The sequence below is a fragment of the Colossoma macropomum genome, unplaced genomic scaffold, assembly GCF_904425465.1.
Source record: "Colossoma macropomum unplaced genomic scaffold, Colossoma_macropomum, whole genome shotgun sequence".
NCBI lineage: Eukaryota > Metazoa > Chordata > Actinopteri > Characiformes > Serrasalmidae > Colossoma > Colossoma macropomum.
The window spans coordinates 19,974,762-19,998,179 of NW_023494790.1; the positions used below are offsets into that span (position 1 = coordinate 19,974,762).

General features: G+C 37.6%; 1 protein-coding gene across 1 annotated transcript in view; it reads left to right on the forward strand.

Annotated features, from left to right (window-relative positions):
- LOC118809306 (cadherin-12) overlaps nucleotides 1-23,418 on the forward strand; it is a 176,443-nt gene that overhangs the window by 107,453 nt on the left and 45,572 nt on the right. The window contains exons 5-6 of the mRNA XM_036572469.1: nucleotides 1,686-1,853; nucleotides 6,029-6,216. Of these exons, the coding sequence (XP_036428362.1) occupies nucleotides 1,686-1,853; nucleotides 6,029-6,216 (356 nt within the window). The remainder of the gene's footprint in view (nucleotides 1-1,685; nucleotides 1,854-6,028; nucleotides 6,217-23,418) is intronic.

A 23,418-nucleotide genomic window follows, 5' to 3' on the forward strand; every position in this document is an offset into this window, starting at 1 on the left:
CCTAAAAGATCAATGCTCACACAAGCAGGTGCAACATTTCACACAGCGCACTTTCTACCAAGAGCAAAATACGTCAGCTCGCTTATTGGAAATGGGTTTTCTTTGCCTTTTTATGCTGAGATAATGCTACTACCATCAAATGAAGCAGCAAACGCATGCCGTTTTGGAAGGAGCATCTGAGGGAAATGTTTGAGAGTGTTGACAGAAAGTGAAAGAGTCTTTAAATGATTCAACTTGGATTCAATAAACTGTGATCCAAAAGTAAAGGGCTTCAAATAAAACACTTCAGACATGATTTAGATGAAGAGTTGCAAGCATATCTACACTGATCACTGATCAAAGACCCATAAACTCTTTCCTCCTGGTAAGGATAAAGCAAGATACTACTAAAACCTAGAGTACATAGAGTACTGATAGAGTACTGATTCAATATCTTCTGATCACATTTTCAGTGCAGCCCAAGGGATTCTCAGTGGAACATGGCAAAAAAAAATCTAGATCTGGGGACAAAGAGAAAAATCATGGTTCATCACAGCATGCTGTATCAAAACTGTTAACCTCTGCACACAACAAAGTGCCAAAAGAGACAGAAACAGAGAGCAAGAGAGCAAGTGTGTATGTGTGTGTGTGTATGTGAGAGAGAGAGAGAGAGAGAGAGAGAGAGAGGAAAGGACAGAGAAAGGAAAAAAGAAAACATAACCCTCAATCACTATGCACTTCACAGAGCCGTATGTTTCAGAGCTCCTCTAAAACTGATGAGAAGCGAGTCAAAAACAGAAGCCTTTGATGGTGCTCCCAGGCACACAGACCCAGGAGATCAAACGTGACATCCTTTTTCCATATTACCTGCTGCCAGTGTTGCTGAAACACCTCTGTGACCCTTTTAACCACCCACAACCATATCTAATCTGACCTATGAGGTGCTTGCTTGATCTGTAAAAGCTTCATATGGCATTGGGAAAAGCATTAGATGAGCTTTTTGTATTGAAAAAGGCATTTTTGACGAGCAGCAAACCATACAGTCTCAGCTCATTCAGACCACAGAGAATGAACTCCTGGTGGAACAACCTCCATTTTACAGACAAAGAAAAACCTCAAAGGATCAGTTCAAAGTTTCTTCCCGCTGAAGTCTGGTCTTGTTTGAAAGTGTCATTGGAAATGGAGATTAAGTGTAGTGTTTTAAAAGCTCTTGGTTGGCTAATTTGGAATTTAGAGCACATTTCAGTTTACTATTTGCCTTTCTTAACCCTCTCTTACCCATTTTTTTTTATTTCCAGTATGTTAATTTCACCAAATAAACAAGCGTGTTGTCTGTAGAGGAGGTGTCAACACATTTTCACTTAAAAAAAAAAACAAAACATGAATTTTGAATGGGATGCCCAGACTTTTGCATAAGACGGTATATTCCTGCTCATAGTGTTTTCAGAATGGTAGTTTGCAACAAACAAAGCAGACATCTACAGATTTTCAGCTTTGTTAGATCATGTTCTTTACCTCAGCAACATCCCCCCTCAATATTTGTACGTCCAGTTCTTCCTCATTTTTCATCTGTTCCACACTTTCACCAGATCTCTATCCCATTTCTGAACACTTTCCCCTTTGCTACCTCTTTCGCCCTGCATTCTAATCAGATTCTCCCAGTTGTGTCCCCACTCTCCTCACTTCTCTCCCTCTCTGGTGTAAAGGTGTTATTAGAACTGCTCTACCCAACATGGATCGGGAGGTGAAGGAGCTCTATCAGGTTCTCATCCAGGCCAAAGACATGGGGGGCCAGTTGGGGGGTCTGGCTGGGACCACCACCATCAACATCACCCTGAGCGACGTTAATGACAACCCACCCAGGTTCTCCAAAAGTAAGACATTACACCCTTTTCTGTTCATAAACTGAATTCAGATTTGATATATTAACAAATGAGAGATTTTGTGCAGTCCAGAGTAATAAGCAGAGCTCGATTTGAGGGAGGGGTGGACGCAAGGGGCCATCCCCCCGTAAAGCTGTTATTCCCCCACTATAATTCCCTTTGGATTAATGTCAATTCATTGTAAGATGTTACAATGTAAGATGTTTATATTCATAATCAGATGCAATTTATATCTCAAAATAGGTTCTAAGAGCACAGTATAAAAAAAGAAAGTAAAGAAAAAAAGCAAGTGTGAGATGAGAGGTATGAAAAATAAATAATGTACATACACTATAGCATATTTTTCTATTTTATAAGTGGCTCAAGCAAATTAAAACTGCAATCATGATTACTTGTAGTTACTTGTAGTATAGCACCAACATAGCATACAGATAAAAGCAGAGAAATTCATGAGTAATTTCTGTGACATCTTAATTTTGGTTTTCTACTCCAGCACACTGATTCTGAAATGACTATGAGGTTAAATTGTGCAGATATCAGCTTTAATTCAAGGCTGTTTATTTGTGTATTGTGTTCAACATAAAGGGGACATTTCCTTTTAATATATAGCATCCTATCTTTGGGAGCTTCATGTACGTGGATGCATAAACATAGAAAATGTACTTGGGTGCAATTCTCTAGGCAGCTGAGGACTACTCGAAGTCTATGACCCATACACATCTCCAGATGCTGGGTATCTTCCCTACTGATGCTCTGCCAGGCCTGTAATGCAGTCATTATCCCTTTCTGCCTAGTTCATAGGCTTTTCGCCTTCAGACTTGTCTTCAGTGACTGAAAGGAATGCTCAGTGGGGTTTAGGCTGGGTGACTGACTTGGCAAGTTAACTTTCCATCTTTTGGCCCTGAGAAACTTCACATGTTTCTGGCCATTGCAGCAAGGGTAAAAGCACCAACCACCAAGTTTAAAGGCATTTGGTTTAATCAGAGCAGTTAAGATGCTTCTGTTCACATCCAAATTCATCCTGCTGCTGCTGTCAGCTGTCACATCATCAATAAAGACAAATGAGTCAGTTCCACTGGCAGCCAAACATGTCCGCTATGTTTCACAGATGAGGCAGTACATTTTGAACAGGAGCAGTTTCTTTATCAAAATAGTTGGTTTTGACATACTTAATGTTTTGACTATGTCTCTAAAGGATATTTTCAGATTTTCAGCCTCAAGATGTCTTGCTTTAATGACATGGCCACTTCTTTGTTCATGTTCATGTTTAAAGACAACAACAGCAAATAGCGCATCTAGAATTATTCAGTGGCTCTCAAACTGGTCCTCAGGGACATTCCTCTTTTTTGCTCTCTCACTATGCAAGTTGGGTTGGAGGAAAAATATGGGCCCTCTTGAGTTTCTCTAAAGACTAGTCTGCTCTAGACCTTAAGTGCATGAACTACAGATGGGGACAATGTACAAAATCAACTGTTCACCTGAAATAGACTAATTAAAACCAATATCCCCATTCTACACTCTCAGAAATAAAGGTATTAAACTCTCACTGGGCCAGTACCCCTCTTGTCACTGTGGGGTTCTCCCTTAAGGGTACATCTCAGTACCTTTAGTCAGGGAACATAACTGTACCGGAATCCATTGAAATTATATTTGCAAGTTGTATTGACTCCACACACCCTGTCTCGTCTCCAGGCTTTTTATTTCATTGTTCTGTTTTAAAACATTAGGTTATGAAAAGGTACAAATACACCTTAGAATAGCTTATTTAAGGTACATAATTGGACATTCAAACCACTGTTGTACCTTTGAGTTTACATTTACATTGTTTGTACCTTGATAAATGAAAAACGTACCTGCACAGAACCTTTATTTTTAACAGTGTATGTCATTCTAATCAAATATGCTGTAGTACAAAGACCTAATATAGTGTGTGCACTATCCACTTTTCAACAAATCTTTTCAATAAAACTGTGTGGACGCTTTATATGTGTTTTATAGTTGCTTTAAGAAATATAAAAAAAAATGTATGTGGAAAAGAGAAACAGGAAAAGGAACTTGTCTGTACTTCATTCACTTTTTACTTTATTATTCTGTAAGTAGTAGAGCTGATTTATCTCTCTTCAGAATTAAGAGGTTATAATATCAAGATGTATTAAGACTAAATTAATAAAGCTTGCTTGAGGATATATAAAATAGCACAGAGGTTTAAAATTTTCCTTTCATTTAAATTCCAGCAGGTGTTCTCTGATACGATATGCTGTGACCTTCAAAGACAACATTTTTTTCTCTCTAAATTACTATTTGGACAGGAATAGTTTTAAATGTGGAGGTGGAATAATGTGACTATTACTGATGTTTCTCTGTAATTTTAGTCCCACCTGAATGAGTCATGTCAGTTATTTTTATGAACTGCTTCCATGTCAGTTAAGATTCTACTAAAAAAAAATAAATAACTGTATAAATAACTCCATCTTATATTTATTCTGTGCAAATTACCATATTAGTAAAAATTCAGTTACATCCTGAGTCCTTAAGTATGAAGAAATATTTACTTGTGTTCTCTGCAGCCCATTTACTGTCCCTATCCCAACCACATGACTCATGAACATTGACTTTGTCTACATGCAAAGATTTCTGCCGATCCGAGCATCACGTGAGGCCAGTCAGCGTTAGACGAGCAGCAGTGAGTTACCTGAGTTTTCAGCTGGCGCGCATGTGTTTTTAATCACTTCAAAGTGATAGCAGGCTCAGTAAAATGTACTTCACATGTCTTCATTAAAGAAGGGCGAGAGGAAGACGTCATGTTCTGAGACACATAAACTGGCCTCAATCGGACTAGTTTATTCCGATTAAGGTGTATACATGGACATATTCTATTCCAATTGAGCTATTACATTATTAACAGATTATCATGCTGCATGTAAACGTGGCTACTTAAACATGCAAAATGACAGTAAAAAAGTTAATCTACAATTAAATAAAATGCTTGGATGTGTTTTCTACTCGTAAGTAAGCTGAATGTCTTGTGAATGGAACTTCTTTTAGGTGAGATCACAGTGTATGAATCAAATAACCATCTCTGTAATTCATACTGAGATCACATGTGAATCAGTCATAAACATTACACACATTACCCCACTTCCGGATGTAAAACCTAATCCATTCTAACAACACTGAAGAAAGCAATCAGTTTTATATTTAAATTGGTAATTGGGACTTTCTGGATATCCTTCAAAATTAGTAAATTGCTGAAAAGTAGCTCATGATCTTAAGCCACACTCTACTGTAGCTGTGACCTTTGCAATTAAAACCTCCATTATATTTAGCATGAGTGATAGTGAGAGCTTGAGTGGAATATACTAATGCAGGCTTTTCACAAAGGGGTTCATTTAACCACCTCCCTTGTATTATACCATGTTTGGGTGCTCTATGGAAGGTTCTTTATACTATTTTAAAAAATGTCCATAATCCTATAATCCTATAGGATTATCCTATAATGTTTTATATGTGCATATGTGCATATTTTTAAACATGTGAGTATTTTATCCATGCTAATGTGCACTGGGACTGTTTCATATTTCCATAATAGTATCAGAAAAGGAGTGCTGTGGCAGGCACTGCATCCTGGTCTCTGTCCCTTGTGTATGTCTTTCTCTTGTTTGTCTCTTTTGCTGCATTGCTCTAATGCGTCTAATGATTTCTCAATTAGCTGAGGTGTTTTCTTCCAGCATGGCCACTGAGCATTATCTGCAGCTAATTACTGTGTTTGTGTGTGCATGTGTGTGTGGGTGCTACAAATGTTCTTATCATCATCGTCATCATCATAAAGAAATATTACAAAACACTAAACATACCAAGTTTACCAAATTGAGGGATTACATTAATATCTTTTATGTGAATTTTGGAAATGAACAAAAAAACTTGGCATGAAAAGCCAGAAATGTGAAATAAAAGCCTAAATATTGATAAAAAAAAAGGTTTTATTCTTGGGTGAGGTGGAAAAGTTGGTTTATAGATAAAAGAGAAATGCAAAAAGTGATGATGGAAACAGATTTTTCATATGAGTACTTACCTTTGAATGGAAATGATATCAATTGTATAGAAGCATCAGCTCTACATGCTTAGTACTCATTTTGTAAGAGTGATCATGTGTTATCGTACCTCAGGTATCTTCCACTTGCGCGTGCCCGAATCTTCAGCAGTGGGATCTGCTGTGGGCAGAATCAAAGCCCATGATCTGGACACTGGCAAGAATGCTGAAGTGGACTATAACATCATCCCTGGAGATGAAAGAGGAACATTTGACATCACCACCAATGAGCACAACCAGGAGGGCATCATCATCCTTAGACGGGTAAGGCTTAATTAAAGGAACACACACACACACACACACACACACACACATAAACATTTATATATATATATCGCTTTTGTAACAAAACATTGTATCTCCACTTTTGTCTTTTTTTTTATTTTTTTGTAAACAACTGGTGTCCTTTACATAGTGTGACAATTTAACAATGAAAGTATGAACAGAAATGGTCCAAAGCGACTGGGAATAAAATCTTGTTACACTGACTTACAATAAAAGTTAAGAACATTTTTTCCTCCTCCAACAGTGACAATATACGAAGATATCAGTGAGCAGTTTGCAAATCCTTTGCAAATCCCCTTTGCAAATACATCGCCATTTTGATCACTATGCAAGGAACAAAGTGTAGACAAGGGTCATGCCTCAAAGTCAAGGATGCATGGCCCTGATAGGAGATATCTTACTAGTACATAGTGGCATGTAAAGGTTCCTCTTTAGTGCTTAGTCAGCCACTTTTAAGACAGCTTTAATTAATTAATTAAGTGACCCTTATTAGTCCCACAACAGGGAAATTTCACTTCCGCATTTGACCCATCCATGAAATGAAACACCACATACACACTAGTGAACACACACACTAGGGGGCAGTGAGCACACATGCTGGGAGCAGTGGGCAACCCTATCCACAGCGTGGGGGTTAGGTGCCTTGCTCAAGGGCACTTCAGTCATGCACTGTCAGCTCAGGGGATCGAACTCACAACCTTCTAGTCACAAGACTGGTTCCCTAACTTCCAGCCAATGACTGCCCCCAGAAGGAATCAATTGTTTCTGCCCAGTTTCGAACCGGGAACTTTTTGCATATGAGGCAAATGTGATAAACACTACACTACAGAAACCACTCTCACTCTTTAGTCAGCTACACAGATATGTAAGAAATGGTAATAAGATTGCTACAGATTTCTTTTACAAATTCATCAAATTTAAAAATTATGCTATCAACATCTGTGCTTTCACACTAAGTATGCGCATGACTTACATTTCATTGCAAACTCTGGTGCCACAGCATCATGACCTCTCACAGCTGTTTCTCCAGTTTTCCAATGGGTTTTAAAATATTAAGCCCTTTGAATTTTTAGAAACAAAGGGCAAATTTCGGGGCTACTTTTGAAGGGAAAGAAAATAAAAAAGAAAAATAAAAAAGGAACAGTCCTCAGTGCCATAACTGAGAAACGCAGCCTACCTTGGCTGAATCCTTGGCTTTACGGACTACAAAATATACAGATGCATAACAAAACACAGCTGGGAATAATAATTAATGGGCAAGATTACAAACTAAACACAGGTGAGTGAGTTGACATGGGGGTGTTCATGTTGCAACATAGACATATTTGAAGTGACCAGCGCACTTTGAAAGTTATCTGAAAGTGGAGCTGCAGTAATTGTAGTTGTTTCATATTTGTGAAAAAAGTTGTTTTTTTCCCTATGACTGCCACTGTTCTTAATAAAACAAGCTGAACAATGCTATTTGACTTCCTGTGAATTTGGCAAATATTTAATGGTTGCAGCCAGTTTTCAGTTGACTTTCACTAATTTATGCCGATCTTTATTTACTGAATCACTTAAAAGTGCACTACATATATGCTTTAAGCAGGCAATCTGCAGACTTACAGGCAAGAAGATCATATTATTATTTACAGTTCTTGGAAAAGCCAGATGCCATGTTGGTCTCTGTAAGCATGACTAAAGAAACACGCTGGGCTGGAAACGGCTCTCTGTAGCCATATGTTTTCCTGTGCTTTGCTCTTAATGCTCCCAGCATGTATGCCTAGAACACACGCTGGTGTTTCTCTGTATTTGTGATGAACGCTGCATCTCAACCATCAGATAGCGAGAGACAGAGAGAGGCATGGTGTGGCACTCACACTGCTTTGGCTTTACACCGTTGTCTTAACTCATTCATCTCCAAAAACTAAATTTAGTATAAGGAAAAATGCCACAGAACTTTCATTGGTTTAAAGTGAAGATATTGTATATGGATAAACACAGACATGCAGCTATACTGTACATCTAACAGTGCATATTTAATTTTTTGTTATTTTTTTAACTTTTATTTACAATCAGTAGCAAAAATCAGTAACTAGTTCATATGACTAGGTTTAATATCATCAATGAACTGGTAAAAACTCACTTTTTCGATGGTTTTGAAAAATTTCTTTAGACTTCCGCTCAGGCAAGATCAGAAAATTCATGAACCAAAGGAAATTTAAAGGGGTGTTCCAGCCTGAAACTAGCATGTATTATGTTATTGGTCATGTAATGCAGCATTCTGCAGAGAAGTATCCTTCAGCAGTATCCAATATATAGCTATTTCATTTACTATCCAAAACCACCAATGAACCTACACTTCTTCTGAGTTTTACATGCAATGTTGATAACAGAAAAAAAAAGTTGTAAAAAAAATATACATATGTTTTCTTTGAGGACTATTTTGCTTTACAACATCTAGCATGTACCTCTCCACCATGAATGGATTTCAGGAAATTCATTTTAGGCCAAAAATTTTTCTTACAGCTAATGTAAAACAATGTCTCAGGCATCAGGTAGTGTATTCATGTCTTTGTTTACGTCGTAATAATTTTATTATGCAGAAATTTTGTAAAATGGGTGGAATTTCCCTTGTTCTTAAAGGAGGTCCATTATGGTCATTTTCACTGTTTATAAAACATGTTCCAAAAACATGCTGTTAGAGCCCCTGTATCTTCAAACCCCCTCTCCTAATGAGGGTGCACTGATTAGTCAGCTCACACACTCTGTTCTGATTGGCCAACCACCAGAGCAGGGAGCAGTTGGGGGTTAGGTGCCTTGCTCATAGGCACTTCAGTCATGTACTGTCAGCTCAGGGGGTCAAACCCACGACTTTCCAGTCACAAGGCTGTTTCCCTAACCTCCAGCCCATGACTGCCCCCAAAAGGCATCAATTGTTTCTGTGCAGAACCGGAGTTCGAGATGTCTTTTACGAATTCATCACATTATTAAAAAATTATGCTATCAACATCTGTGCCTTCACACTAAGTATGCACATGACTTACATTTCTTTGCAAACTCTGGTGCCACAGCATCATGGCCCCTCACAGCTGTTTCTCCAGTTTTTCAAATGGTTTTAAAAAATTTAAGCCCTTTGAATTTTTAGAAACAAAGGGCACATTTCTGGGCTACATCTGAAGGGAAAGAAAATAAAAAAAGGAACAGTCTTCAGTGCCATAACTGAGAAACGCAGCCTATCTTGGCTGAATCCTTGGCTTTATGGACTACAAAATATACAGATACATAACAAAAAACAGCTGGGAATAATAATTAATGGGCAAGATTACAAACTAAACACAGGTGAGTGAGTTGACAAGGGGGTGCTTGTGTTGCAACATAGACATATTTGAAGTGACCAGCACATTTTGAAAGTTATCTGAAAGTGGAGCTGCAGTAATTGTAGGTGTTTCATATGGCATCCTGCCAAAAGTTCTGCCCCTACACCACTGTGTCTATTATTACAATGGCGTCGATTCTGCCGTACCACTTTAAGCTGATAGTTAAAGTCAAGTAGAACAAGTTTGGTCTTTGTGGCTTTGCAGACCATTTATATGCACAAAAAGCTATATAACACCCCTAGGAGAGGGAAAAATCGGAAAAGCATAATAGGTCTCCTTTAGGCAAGCACATTTATATTGAAACAGATAATCGCACTTCCTCCATCCTTATAATTTACAATCCGCTTGAGAGATTTTTGGGAGCTGGATGTTTCTCTGCAGTATACACAGGTCTTTGTAACATAGGAGATTGCATTTAGAAGCCTTTACTCCTTTACCAGATGAAACCACACATTTTGCAATTAAAAACATTTTTTGTTTTCTCTACAGTTAATTTACAATGACAGAATGACAGATGTAGACCACAGTTTGCTTGTCGTTGGCCTATTTCTTTCCACTTTTGGTTTTGGGGGAGTAATCAGATACAGATACAGCTGGTTAATGATTTAGAATTTCCACTGCAGTCTACATAACATGATAGTTAGAGACATCTCTGTGAATAAATCTCACATATCTCTCATCTCTTCTGTGAGGTGCATGTAGTAAAAACAACAAAACCAAGAATAGCAATCGGTGTTGCTTCCCCGTGCACATACAAGCCCTTAAACACACGCACATTCATTCTCAGTGGCATAATGTGCGCGTACCCTACAGTTATTAAATCTTTGAAGCTATAAAATGCTTTGGTGGTGATTTCAAATTCTGTTTGTCAACACATCACTATAAAGAATCACAAGGGAAATGAAGAATGCAAAAGTAGAGCAAGTAAAAGCCTGAATAAAACAACAGTTGCCCGGCCTGGAAACAGCATCCAAATGTAAAAGGCAGAAAGATTAGTGTCAAATCTCAACTCTGTCACCGCCTCTTCTTGCCTCCATTTGTTATAGATCAATTTTTTTTTTGATTTGCTTTCCTCATAAAAATGTCTCATTTTTACTGATGAAAGCAAGATAGATGACACATTTGCCGTCTTCCTGTACTTGGTGAGTCTAAGAAATATTTGTTTCCTCACCCTTTGAGGAAACTAAAGGATTAGACACACAAAAGTGAAGGTTATTTTTCGAACCGTTTTATATTCTCCTTTTCTTTCTCTCTCTTTCTCTGGTGCAAACAGACAGTAAAAAAAATGTCTCTGAAACTTTTCAGTCATAGATTATTGATTTCATCACAAAGCTCAAAGGGCAAATCTGTGTACTTTGTTCTTTTCTATACACATGTATTCACTCACTGAGAGGCAACTATGTACCTGCGTCTATGTGTTCCTCAGTTCAGGGACATTTGGCCTTTACGTCCTTATGTTTGGCAGGCTTTAAATGGTCCCAGAACAAAATCCTATACATCCTCAAATTCTATACATGTTGGGGCATATTCAGTACAATGAGTACAAAAGCAAATAATGCTAAGTAGTACTATCTGTTCATGTAAATTCATGTGAATTTCCCTGGTGGTGTAACTGCCAACTTTAGATTATTTGGGTATGTCTGCTAATATTGCTGAAGTGTATATTCTGTGCATTGATATGTATTCTGGGTTCAGTGGTTTATACTGATATTTTGGTCAACATATCCAAGCTAATACATGAAGTTACATCAACAGCAGTCATGTTTAGACCTCAATTACAGCATAGAACCATGTGTGATGGCTAATTTTACATTTACATTATTTTTCAGAAAAACAGATCAGAAAAAGTTGACAACCTGGGTATTGCTAGGCTGGTTTTAGGAGGACTTTAGTCCCCCAATAAATGAACACTAGTAGCTTAAGTCATCAGTAGCTTCTGTCATTCATTTTTCATTATTCAAGTGTGTCATCACATCTCCACATTCACAATTAACCAAGACAGCGGGGTGCTAAAAGTTTGGGGGAGGCTGCTGCTCTAATCCAGCATTACTCTAGATGTGCTGCTCTACTTTCCCAAACAAGAACAGAGCCTGTAACACAGATGGCAACCACTGATGTTGTGATATGATGTTGACTAAAAGCTTACTAAGTTACATTGGGCCTTATTCAAAATGCCTCATATACAGAGTGAAACAGCAAGTTTGTTACAAAGTGAAGACCAAGCTACAATATGAATTTATCACAAATTATAGTCAATGTAGCGTTTTACTCAGTTGTTAGCCAACATTAGCTACCTTTAGGTAGAAAAGGGGGATAGGATAACTAATTACCTGACTGAGAATATATATACACACACATATATATACATTATATATATATATATATATATATACATATATATATATATATATATATATATATATATACATATATATATACATATATATACACACACACACACACACACACACACACACACATACATATATATATATATATATATATATATATATATTCTTCAATCTGCAGATGTATATTTGAATTTTTTAAGACAATAACATATTTGCTTGACTTCAGTGCATTTGCTTGATTTGTTTTCGTGGATGGATAGCATTTATCAGATCCATTCCTAATGCAGACTATGAAGAAACAGATCTAATGTGTGCCAATCTGACCAAACAGTCTTATTTTTTGGTCAACAAAAATTCCTGAGTTATTTTGGGACTGTTTTTTATTATTCCTCCTGGGAGAGCATGCCCCCTAGTAAACACTTACTCCCCCCATCCCCCCATCCATTAATCTCTAGTGGTGCCCCTGATGATAACCATGCCCAAACTCTGCCTTTATAATTTGTATAATAAACTGAGAGATTTTAGGGATCTGACTTTTGCAGACAGATTAATGTATCAAAACTTTTTGCTGCTCTGTCGCAGCATTTAAGATTGTGTTTAAGACAAAGAGCACAGAGAGAAAGCCACCATGCACTTTGTTAGTTTAAAGGAGCAAAGCCAGGTCCAGATTAGGATGCAATTGGGGATGTTGACATATTTGCAAGCTAAATAGTGTTTGCACTTCACATAGAGGCACACACACGCCTGTGTGTGTGTGTTCACACACTGTGTCTGCTTTGTGTTTGATTGTGCCAACAATAGGACAGTGTGATGTATTTTGCTGTTTAGGAGGTCCAGGCACAAATCCAGTTGCTGAAAGAAAGAGCTGTATCTCCCTCAGTCCTCTGCTCTACAGCAGGCAACACACAGTGTGGAGGCAAGACCTCACACCCTATACACTAGTGGTAGCTGGATGTGTAATGTGTGAAGTGTAGGTGTGGGGGTGTATGAGAATTCCCACATTTATGTTAAATAATATCATAAATAAGTACACATCCTCGACACATAACACACGTCTGTACATGTAATGTTTATTTTATATATACATATGTTTTGCGGGAAAACTGCTATGTCTACTACTGCTAGTGATGCATTGATCAGTTTTTTCTGACCGAGTAAGAGTACGTTTTTTTAGTACTCGCTGATAATTAGTCCAATACATATCCGATGCTAACAAAACTGATGAGCTCATGTATCGAGTTTTACGTCTTGTTGGAAGTATTTTGTTTGGCTGGTTGAGCTGTAGTTGAATATCATCTAAAGCCAGACATGCACTGTGATTTCAGAAATCTTGTACTTTGGGGTGACTTGCATTGTACATTTGAATAAACCATCATGTACAGAAAATGCCTAAGATTTATATGTGAAACGCAGCCTTTACAGACAGATCTGTCTACGGACAGCTTCAAATAGCTGTTTCATTTAAAACAACATGCTGCACGCCGAGTACTGAGCAAAGAGAAACTGAGCAGTTGCTAACACTGTGCCCTGAAGCTAAAAGCAGGTGGTGATGTACACAGTAGGACAGTATGGTCTCTCTACAGCAAATTTTACAAAAAAAATCATAGCGTTAGCGTTTATACCTCGCTATGGTATTCAGTCAAACAAAGTAAAGTTGACATAGACAGAGTAGGGAATGCCAACTTGTTTCTATCTCTGTATAGCTGACCTGCGCGTCTCAACCCGTATTGGGGAAGCGGTTGTGTTGGTGTGTGTGTTTAAAAATAGGCTAAAATCACACAGTGTACTCCTGGTGGGAATCTGCCAAGGCAGGATGCTTAAAGTGACCAGAGACTTTGTGTCCAGCTGTGGTAGAGTCAGTAACACTTCTCTATGTGAGCAGGGCCTCCCTCACTGCGTCTGATCATTAGCATGGCAGCGTACACTCGACTCATAGTCGATATTGGAATGTTGGTATTGGTGACCTTGTTATTTATGAGTATAAGGAAATGAACATGGTATTGGCACCAGTACTGGTATCGATGCAGCCTTTACTACTACTACTACTACTACTACTACTACTAATAATAATAATAATAATAATCATCATCATCATTAATCATTAGTAAAGGATTCCAAATCTATCTACCTTATAAGGATAATTTAGTTTGTTTCTTAACTCTGATGTGCTGTATCTACTGCTATTTCATGAATATGTGAATGTATTGAGCTCTGAATCCACACAACAGCAGATTTTAGGACTGTTATTAACACAATACCAGATTCTATCACACTCTTGAGATGATTTCTTCTCATACATGCACTCACACAAATGTCTACAGATATCCAGTAAATAAAAGTCCTGTACATTTTATTGTTAAAATATGAGTGTTTGTTCTCTAGCTGCTAGAATGCATGCTAATAACACTAGGACTATAGTTAGCTAATGTTACATTGGTGAGTTATTACAAAGTGATAATTCTAAATATAGCGATCAACACATCAAAATACCATTTCAATTTACGCTCCAGTGCATTTAGTGACTTTATCCACACCTGAAATAGTGACATTCGCTAAGTAAAACTGCTTATACTGCAAGGTAAGAATTTCCAACTGGCATAGTCTAAGACCCATTACATGTTTTCAATTAATATGTTTTCACTTTTCTTTCATTATTTATATTCTAGCCCTACATTGGAAGATGATGACTTGGCTTCATTTATTGGTGTATAGCGCCACCTACTCTTTGTCTTGGGTGATGCTTGTTCATGTGTGTTTGAACAATGGTTGTCAGTCAGGCAGTAAGAAATGTAAGTCGTTTTGGACCTTTTTTTCGGTCCATTCACCACAAAATGTTTACACATCATAAAGAAAAGCTGCTGTTTCCAAATGGTGTACAAAAATAAATAAATAAACGGAGGACTTTTGACATGATAGCGATAGTGTGCTCCTTTTGTCCTTCTGAACGTAAATCTGATTAGTGATGCTCTTGTCTAGACATTCACTAATTCTGTGAAATCCTTCTGTTGAAGCTTTCATAAATGTGAGCAGATGAAGGAAGACCACTCCCACACGCATTAGTGGTTTAGAAAGAGAACCGCAGACTGCGACTGAAGCACGAGTGATCTAACAAGAGTAGCGTGTAGAGGAAGTCTACATTTATAAAGCTCCATACTCTGAGCCTGCCAACTCTGCCATAAAGCCTGGAAGAATTTCATTAGATTTTACAGTAGAACAGGCTTTAACTCAGATGCAGGAGCTGTGCAATTGGACTTCAAAAGACCAATAATGAGCCACTGGCAGCTGGGCATCTTTCAAATTCCTTTCACTATGACACAGCGATACTAGTGACACTTGCACAGCCAAAGCAATGTGCATCAGAGATCTAAAACAGGAACAGAGCCACATCAGACTGATGCATTTGTATATTCTGTTGAATAACACTATGGGGAGATTCCAGACCTTAATCATTTGTGACAACATTACAAATAACTATGTTCTTACATTCTTTCATTCATACAGTCAGTAATGATGGCTTTTGAGACTGTATAATAAAGGAATCCGAGACCACTCCTCAATACAGAATCTGTCCAGGGATCGTCCGGGGATCATCCAGGTTTCTAGGTTCTCTCTTTTGGACTTTCCTCTTCAGCTCATTCCATGTTTCCAATGGGAGGTTTTCAGTTAGGACACTGAGATTGCCATGTCGAAGCTTGTTTCTGTAGTCATTAAACCATGTAACCTATCAAGATACCTTTGAAAGAAACCAGTCCCAAAACAGATCCAAAACAGATTCTAAAAAGTTCTATTTTTTTCCCCATCTTACCATAGAACCTGGTCCCAGTCAGTATTTAGCAAATTCCAGGCACTTATGTTTGTGGTTCTATCATATCTTCCAATAGTTTGTTGGCATGTAGGTGGCATGTAATTATAGTTTTGGAGATTTGGTGAGCCCAAAATACCATCTGCCTCTGTGGCACCTCATTTTTATGCCCCAGTGAAACAAGGAGTCACAGATGACAACTTCCTATAATATAGGAATAATATAAATGGGAACATGCTTCAGTTACATTTTGTTCATAAGAATTTCTAAGTACACCAATAAACAAATAAACAAACAAACAAATAAATAAAGGAAAGTGTGCTGAGGGCTTTCATTTTCGGACTAAACTTACTTCAATTAAAGGTTGAGTTTCTCTCATGTTTTCAGTGTGAAATAGAGCTAATTAAGCACAAAGACATTTTTTCGTTTTCTTTTTTAAACTTTATCAAGTGTGTCAGTAATTATGGAGATGACTGTCTCCATAATCATCTTCTTTTCTAACAAGCAGTCATACTTGTAGTGCTTTTTTTAACATTCTCACATTCCGACAGTACAGGAGCTTTTATGTGAAGCATGATTTTGACAAATTGCGTAGGTCTAAGTAAGTGCATGCATGGAAAGGACACCTGTTAGACAGATCACTGTGCATTATCACAGTCATAACAAATGGAAATAGAAACTTTACTGGAGAATCTCTGAAGTGATAACTTGAGCAGACAATGAAAAAACAAACATTCTTAACTTTAATGCAGGATAATGTAACAAGATTTTGTTCCAGGCAATTTTGGATCATTTCTCCTGAGAAAAGTTCACGTAATATAATGACTGGAATTGTCAAATAGTGTAAAATACACAAAAAACAAATTCTGACAATATAAAGTTTTGATATGATGGTAATATTAGGTATGTGCTTCATGTTTAAAAGGATGATTCACAAGCTCTGGCTTTCATCCCTAAACATGTCCTACCTGGAGCATGATACTCTAATGATGCAGGTATTTTAATATTTTAAGATGAGGTGACATTTATCAGTAAGTCACTTGCTCATACAGCTATGCTAATGTATGAGTGTGTGTTTGTTTAGATTTGTCTGAAATTTGGAGAGAAAGGAGAAAGTGTGTGTAATGTGCCCTCTCTGCCCCTGAGAGACCGATTTAGAAAAGAGGGCAGGGCGGGATAAAACTTTTGTAGTTGATTCAGCAGGAGTGCAGGGACAAGGGTACACAATACACACACACACACACCAAAACAGCACAGAAATGTGAACAGCAAGCCTCATTAGGAATAAACTATATCAATTCAACCAGCAATGAAAATCATACCTCATTTCCATGAAAAGGCTGAAACACAACAATAGATCTATCCATGCTCTGCTCATAAATCTTTCACAGCAACTGATGAGAAGATGGCCAACTCTGCAGAGAACTGGCAAAAATCCATCTCAACCTAATGAAAAATTGTAGCTTTCAGTTTTGTAAAAATACCTTAATTTAGAGTGCATTATAAATGTCAAATGATATTTATTTTGTACGCATGTGAAGTTTACATTTAGGGGTTAAACTGGGCCAGTGACTACCACAGCTCTGGCACCTCTGGTTCAACAGCAAACAGAAGTGTTACAGTACTGTAATTTGAAGGAAATGCAAATCATTTTGCAATTCAGTCTTCATAAAATACATTTATTTATCCAATGTGAAAAAAACAAGCAGATAGAAAAACCTTAAAACACTTTTTTGCTGAACATCTCCCACCAAGTTCGTCCTGTTTGGTGGTACGCCCTCCTCATATCATTTTACCAGTTTTCACAATGCAAGCACATACTGATTCCTTCCTGCTGTTTAATGATGATTCATATCTAGATCCATAATGTTTCATGTCTAGATTATTTGCCCTGTTAAATCCAAAGTTAGTCCAAAGCATTTTGCAATATAGATCACAACAGAGGAACCTAAATCAAACATTTGATCATACATTAGGCCTATTCCATGTAAATGAGTTTTTATGAAATTTGGCAGCCTTGCATAACTACAATGTTTAACCTACTATTTGACCAACTGACTATTGTTAAATGTACTAAAAGCACATTTTGGCACTATTGTTTGTAACTTAATATCTCTAATCAGCTTCATCAGTTTGTTTGTGATGTTAGGTAGGAAGGCGGGGGTTACAGTAGTTTGAGAAGAATGAACAGAGGTCATTTTACAAGTTTTATTACCTCTACTACCAGTCTCTGAGGCATTTTCACACCTACCTTGTTTCGTACAGACCCATCAAACTCTTTAGTTTGGTTCGTTTTGACAGGTGTGAAAACCTGTACTCCTGTCTGTACTAAACAAATGAACCGTGGTCCCCCAAAATACGTGGGTCTCTGTTTGCTACCAAATGAACCCTGGTTCAGTTCACTGCTGGTTGGAATGCATTTTTTGTGATGATCCCCAAAAAAACATGGGGGAATCAGCTTCTGAGGATGCTTTTATGCTTCTTCTAGCAGCACATCAGCTCTGTACCATCCACATAATCTGCCTGTTTTAATGTCTGACTCTTGCCAGATGCTTGTTCCTGCAGGATGAGCTGCTGTTGTCAATGGCAAACAAGCAATAAAATAATAGCAATGCTGTTTTTTTTTTTGGACACATGGATTGTGAAATGAATTGCATCAAAACTTTAAAAACTTTAAAAACTTTAAAAACACCAAACCAATCATAAAGAAGCAGATATCAAGTAAGGATAATTATTATTGCTTTGTGATAACTGTGATGCACCTACACATTAAGCATCTCTATTTTCATACAAAGTAGAAGTTTTTTGGCTGAAATGGTGGCAAATGTGAGAGTAATTTGTACCCCATGCAAACTTTTTGACCAATTAACAAACTCCCACGTGTGTAATTTGGCACACCTTAGCCACTGCAGTGTGAAACAAACTGATTCAAATGAGCTAGCAACACCACAAAAACTCAAACTCTGGCCTTAGAATCAGGACGCAGATGATCCAAATATACAGTTAAAAGAAGGACAAGAGTACTCAGTGTCAGATGGGTGGCATCATAATTTGCAGCAGTTCAGTTTGTTAGTTTAAAAGCTTTAGTTTGACTTTCATCTTTGTCAAAAAAGAATTAGATCACGTTTTGTGAACAACTTTTTTTTTTTTAATTCATTAGAATGAAGTTGACAAGAAGACAAGCAAGCATAGACAATAGATGATAGTGTTGCAAGGGTATACATAATATCATGAAAGAGTAAAGGTATAATGACTATAATCATGACAATAATAATCACTGTCAAAATAAATATCATCCTGGCAATAATGACTGAATATTATTCAATCTAAACCAATAATGATAACAATAAAGAGAAACTATAATAAGTTCTCTGAGAAAATCAATAATGTTAGACCATACATCAACTGTTTTGCCTGTAGCTCCCTGAAGCTGCATGATCTCTCAGGTATTACAATATAAAAAGTATTAGAAATCTAAGTATTAAATAAAGAAAGAATATAATTAAACCAAACTTGTAGAATAGCTTTTTTGCAGCCGCAATAAAGTGTCATCATTTAAGTTAAACAATGAAGGTGAACCCATTAGATCGAGACCCAGTGTATCAGACAAAACTGGAGCTACCCTAGATCAGAGCTCAGAGGCAGCAGTTCAGTCCAAAAACATGCTGCTTTGTTACTGCATATATAGCAGTGTGGATTATAAGTACAATCATTTGATAGTGCTTCAAAGAATGGTATAATCCCTATGAATGAGTTTAAAATGTAACTGATGAGTGATGTGTCTTGAGAAAAAGGTATTGCTCTAAGAATCAGAAGATATTTTGATGTAATTTTGATACCAGAAGAGATAAAGCAAAGTAAGTAAAGAAAATGATTAATTACGCCATTAAGACAGAAACAGACACGCTATTGGTTTTAGTCACATTTAATAATATCAGAGCTGAGAACCCCAGATAATTATTCTCACATTGTAGCCCCGAAAAAAGTAAGGCTCCCCAACCTCCATAGCTCCCGCTGAACCAGTGGTCACAAAGCTCTGGCCAGATCAGATGTAGTTTTGTTTTGTTCATAATCAAGCTAATGTTAGCATGATAGCAAACCCATTGTTGTCATGTGCAATCTGCTTAGTTTCGATTAGCTACAATGACCCAGTCAAGCTCAGAAGAGGAGTGTTTTAAACTCACCATTATGTAGCGAATCTGAACATTTCTCATTAGGTTGAATGGGACATTTGTTCATCTTCTGTAAAGCTTACCAACAGCTGCTACTAAAGAATGCATTTGTAGGCAGAGGATGGACAGGTCAACTGGCATTCATATTCGTTATTCAGTCACAAGTGCATACTGTAATTGCTATCCATCCCAGAAAGAATAAGAATGCACCGCCATGAAAACCTAAAAATACTCCAGCTGTTGAGCATCAGTATTGAGTGATCAGTGTGGTCCAGTGGTCCTCCACTGTGGGATTGACTGGGATAGGATAGTGTTAAGCGGATCAGCGAGGGGAAAGGGTTCAGACTGATCAGCTGCAGCAAGAGAGAGAGAGGCTGAGAGAGGCACACAGAGGGGTTTACACTGCACCTCCACTAAACCTGTGATTAAAGGAGACAACACACAAGACCCAGCTCAGAACAATAAACAAGCAGAGATCATTTTACCAAACAATGACCGAAAGCTCAACACATACACAACAGCTAAATAAATAAATAAATAAACAAATAAATAATGCAGAATGACGAAAGCACAAGTGAGAACATGCACAAACATTACATGTAGGCTTCTCTGCTTACAATCTCTCTTCATATTGTTTGTAGCAGTGGAACTGCTCTGAAAAAGCTCTTTGCCTTTGTGCTTTTGTGTGGCTGCCTGTCAGCAGCTATGTTTACATCAGAGCACCATAAGGCGGGGGCAGCCCTGAATGATTCAGGGGTCCAGAGCTTAACAGGGGTCCCGAAATATGCCAGGGATTATAGATGCCATTTTTAATTAAAATAACTGTGTGCTACTTTGGTTTAAAGTATAAGCTTTTCTCAGGGGGGGGCAGGATTTATAGCCTCTCATCTGGTTTCAATTGTTGGAGCTGTGAACCGAATGCCCACAAGCTTCACAGTGAGTTATTCATTATCAGGCTTTGGCTCTGTGTTAAATTACAGTGGTATTGCCACACAATTAAAAATGAAGGTGCCAAAAAAGATTTCAGTGGAATGATGTCATAGAAGAACCACTTTCGGCTTCCTAAAGAACATTCTTTAATTCTTGAAAGAATTATTTTTTGTTAATGAGATGTGAGGGGAGTGAAGAACCTGTAAAAAGTGTAAAGAACCTCCACAAAAGGGGAAAGCATGGTTCTCATACTTAAATTAGCTGGGGGTCACTAGCCAGGTGGTCTTCTCTAAGGGGGTCCAATTGAAAAGAAAAAAGCAGGGAAAATGTGTATGTATGTATATATGTATGTATGTATGTATGTATGTATATATCACAACATATATTCACTTAATAGCATCTTAGTTATAGTAATAATAGTTATTATTATTGATATATAACATTGTTATTAATATTATTTCTATTAGTAGTAGTAGTAGTAGTATAAACACATAATAAATTATGTGTGATGTAAACTTACATTTAAGAGTAGAATAACATTGGACACTTATTGTGATAGCACTGACATTCCTGCTAAACGCAGGTGAAGTTATTGCAAGTAAAGTATTGGCAAAATGAGCTGTTAATTCTGACAGGCTGTGCTGTATCATGCTGTATGTATTTAACTGTCAGTCTAGTGTGCAGCACTCATGCTAAGTCTGGATTTTATTTGAATGGCTCCTCTTGTATGCAGCACTATATTTTTGCTTTTACTGAGCGATTATAGATGGCTTATGTTAGGTAACCAGTCACAGTGTCTGGTGGCTAAAGCAAATCTACACATGAAATGTAAATATGTAGACAAAGAACAACAAAAAATATTATTTGCCAGCTGGATTTAAGGATAAATCATAAACATAAGACAGACCGCATGAAGCTGTCTTGGCCAGCAGTTTGAGACACCTGGTGTGAAGGCTCTATCCCAGCCATACATGTAAGCCAAGAACCAGGAATCTCCATTTTTAAGAATGTATGGCCAATAAAACCTTAATCTGTATTGTGCTGAATAAAGAGTGTCTAAAATCATCATTTGTCCTTTTAATTTTGGGCCAAATCCTATTTTGACATGCCATAAATCACCCTGTTTGTTCTGTTTGCTGTACAGTTTGAACCCTTTACCCGGTCTCATTGAGGTTGGCCTCTGATACTACCAATATGGGTATTGTTCCTGAGTGAGCACAGTAAACATGCCTGATAGGTGTAATTGAAAGGCACTAAGCTGTGGGGAATAGCTCTGTTTAATAGCATCATGTGTGGCATAAGCTTCACTGGCACACCGCCACAAACTCCATTTGAAAACAGCTTTCAGTAGTGTTACATGTTGAAACTGCAAGTCTACGTAGTGTTCAAGAAAAGCAGGACTATAAATCTGACAGGAGCTAGGCATTGCACACTAACTGGTGTTATGCATTACGGCCCAAAGCTGGAGAATTCTCAAATTTGATTTAAGTGGGTCAGTTGATGATTAGTCATCAAAAACAAATCATTCCTTCCTTCTATTGGTAAATAAAGGCGATTAAGCTGTAAAAGATCCTCGTACTCTGTGCATGTTAGAAATGCCAGGGTTTAGTTCATTAGTTTTAGAGAGGAAAAAAAAACTAGATTTCCAATTCCAGTCAGCCTAAAGAAAGCCATTTAGAACTGAACAAGGTGGAGGAAACTGCAGGTTGGCACACTGAACATATTCTATTATGCCTCCTCTAACCTTTAAAACTGTCTCAAACTCTGCTAATTTGACTTTTCAAAGTCAGTGGTGGGCAAATAGCCCCCTCAAACTAATGGCCATCAATTGAGCCCTCTCCATTTTAGCAATGTCAAAGCCACTGCGAGCCATTCCGTCTCTCTATTAAAAATGTCATTAATTTGCTGTTTGAACTGTAAATCTTTGGAGAGCATGTTAACTGCTAACAGCACTCGCAGTCTTGATGAGTTACCGCCTCAGGCACATAAAAAGGTAATGAGTGAATGACATCATAAAGGCCACAAGTGCTCAAAGAAACCTTTGCAAAGGCTCAAAGCATTATTACCAAAGGAGATGATGTGGTATGAATCACAGATTATTTTGGTTACAGTGTTCTCTTAGGATCTTAATGTCCTCTCCTGCATTGTATCTGTCTGTATACAGTGCTGACTCACAGAAGAGTTACAGGAGTAAACAATGCCACCTATAGGCAATGACAGGTAGAGCTCTCTTGGGTAAATGTTTACCAGTAGTAACACACTTTCCATTTTTTAGACTGAGCAGAAAATACATCTAGTGCACAGTTATAGCTCTTTCAGTTTGAAAACCAAAGCTACTTTATTACATAAACGCTAACTATACACCAGGAAAATAAGACAAATGTGTATATGTGTTTGTGTACTTAATGTAATTCTAATGAAAAGGAGTGAAGGAGCAGCATGGTGGTTTGAAAATGGAAGGTGCGCAGTGAGGAGACGGGTTATTTGTGCTCATAAAAGGAAGCATATGTGCATGGGGAACGCAGTCTAATATTTATGCAAGACAATGAGAGAGGACGTGTGAGACA